Source organism: Vespa velutina, chromosome 1 (assembly GCF_912470025.1).
Source record: "Vespa velutina chromosome 1, iVesVel2.1, whole genome shotgun sequence".
Classification (NCBI taxonomy): Eukaryota; Metazoa; Arthropoda; class Insecta; order Hymenoptera; family Vespidae; genus Vespa; species Vespa velutina.
In genome coordinates this window covers 1452501-1455000 of record NC_062188.1, presented here as the reverse complement: position 1 = coordinate 1455000, position 2500 = coordinate 1452501, and the positions used below count along the sequence as shown (strand labels likewise).

Genomic DNA, 2500 nt, shown 5'->3' with positions numbered 1-2500 from the left:
TATATATATATATATCATAGTATAAATTACACTACCTGTAACTATGAAGTTCAGTCCTTTCAACCGTGTCCATTGTATGATAATAATTATTTCATGCAATTAAAATTATTGACACAAATTAATTATTAATTTTAGTAATTATTTTATTTTCTAATTATTTTTCTATTGTTTCTAATTAACTAATACAAATATTCAATTGATTTATAATCAATCTATATATATATATATATGTGTGTGTGTGTGTGTGTGTGTGTGTGTGTGTGTATAATAAAAAATATATATGCTCATATGTATATATAATTTTTTTTTTTTTTTAATCTTGATCATAAAATATAATTCGTTAAATATTTTTAATATAGTCCGTGGGCGATAATAATGACGTTAAATATATCCTAGGTATTAATTTTTTGTTCATTAACCAATAGAGAATCTATCTACGATGATCATTATACCGATAATCTCGATGAAAAATTTACATTTGATGGACACGGGAACAACGTCATAGAGTGGTATAGAACGAACACGCTTACGGAGATTTTAGCGTAACACTAACCGTCTCTGATTGCATTGCCCTCATTACTCTTGCATGCACTGGTGTAGAACCAGAACCATTATCCGGCCACATAAAAGACTCTGCTGGTGGTGCTCGATTAACATACGTTCGGCGAACATCCTTTGCGAATACGTTCTCTATCCCCTCGTTCTGTTCCATCCCCTTCACCCCTCCTCCCATCACCGACGATTTTCATTTAAAACCGAATGCATTTTCTTCGTCTCTATATGGGCACGTCGATTTTTCCTTGTATTTCCATTCGATAGATAAAATGCGTGTTGGTATTGTATATGCATGCATAAATGAAAATATCGAACGAGTATAACCTTTGAAGATCCGGTTTTTACGACGATATTGGACGACATATTTTTCACAGATTTTTTTTCTTTCTTTCTTTCCTTCCTTCTTCTTCTTCTTCTTCTTCTTTTTTTCTTTCTTTCTATTTTTCTTTTTTTCTTTTTTTTTTTTTTTTTTTTTTTTTTTTTTTTTTTTGCCTAAAAGTGGAAGAAGAGTGCAAGAGGAAGTAATTGTCGTCCGGGGGAAGGGAAGAAAGGATGATGATCAAACGTGTACCGTTACAATGATAGTTCTTTTCAAGAAAGAAAAATTAATAACACTTTTTTCTTTCTTTCCCCGTTTTTTCTATACTCGAAAATGAGAAAAACATGCATGCGTTCGAATGTTCTCTTCGTCTTTTCGATTCTCTCTCTCTCTCTCTCTCTCTCTCTTTTTTTTTCTTTTTCTCTTTTTTCCTTCGTCACGTTCGAATGAACGCGCATCTCATAATTTTTGAACATTATCTCCGTTTAGAAGTAAATGGCGAAAGGGATGGAGGATTGGAAGAAACGAATGAACAAAAGGAAAAGAAGAGGAAAGGAAAAAAGAGAGAAAAAAAAAAGAAGAAGAGGAAAAGAGAGAAATTAAATGACGTAGAAAAAAAAGAAAATCTTTCTTCGACGCCTTCTGCGGCGGGGTTCGAGGGGATAGAAAAGAAAGAACGATTACAGCTGAGTTTGTTATCCTGTTAAATAAAATGATACAAAGGTCGAGAGGTGAGAAAAGGTTAGCTCGACGATACACATCAGGCTAGTACACATGGGACGATAAAAAGAAAAAAAAATAATGAGTTCGGTGTCCATAGATGTAATGCACACGCGTAACACCCTTTCTCTATCTTTCTCTCTCTCTCTCTCTCTCTCTTTCTCTCTCTCTCTCTCTCGCTTTCTCTCTTTCTCTCTCTGTCTTATTCGACCAAAGTAAACTTCTCCCTTTTTTGCTCGGCGACATATTCAGAGGTCTTCTTATGAAGGGCCGCATTGTGCTACATGAGGTCGTTGCTTTGAAAAACAGAGCGAATCATGAAACGCATCCGAAAAAAAGAAGAAAAAGTAGAGGATGAAGAAGAAAGAGAAGGAAAAAAAGAGAAAACGTTTGCCAACGGAACTGGTATACTCGTGGGTAACAGAGAGAGAGAGAGAGAGAGAGAGAAAATAAAGGAACAAAAAATGGTGATGAATTTCAACCGCAGTAAATTTTTCATCGTTTATTCCGATTCTCGCGATTCTTGTTTAACTTCATTTAAAACTGTGCTCTCGCTTAAAATTATTCTTTTGACATATTCCGCAAGTAGTAATATCTATGAACGGATACGGTCGGATGTTCATTTATAATCGTCGTTCTTAAATTAGAATGAAAAAGTTTCCTTCGAAAAATATTTTCTTCTATTTTAAATGATATCTTTATATTTTTCTTGTTTCTTTCTATCTATCTATCTCTCTTTCTGTCTTTCTTTCTTTCTTTCTTTCCGTCTCGTAAACTCAGCATATTCAATATCTCATATTGTTGGTCCATATGCCGCATTCTCTTGCATAAAGAATACACCGAATACTCTATGTATTCTCTCTGTCGTGTTTCTTATACTTGAAATTTGTCGTTTCAGGGAAACTT

At 33.9% G+C, this 2500-nt stretch overlaps 1 protein-coding gene across 7 annotated transcripts in view; it reads left to right on the top strand.

Moving 5' to 3' along the window:
- LOC124951033 (disks large 1 tumor suppressor protein-like) overlaps positions 1–2500 on the top strand; it is a 165945-nt gene that overhangs the window by 120521 nt on the left and 42924 nt on the right. The window contains exon 4 of one of the 7 annotated variants that reach the window (XM_047498745.1): positions 1364–1615. The exons of 5 other annotated variants lie outside the window; for them this stretch is intronic. In XM_047498745.1, coding sequence (XP_047354701.1) covers positions 1364–1581 — 218 coding nt within the window. In that variant the 3' untranslated portion in view covers positions 1582–1615. Of the gene's footprint in view, positions 1–1363 lie in introns of all 7 variants that reach the window. One more of the 7 variants, XM_047498734.1, reaches the window with a different exon arrangement.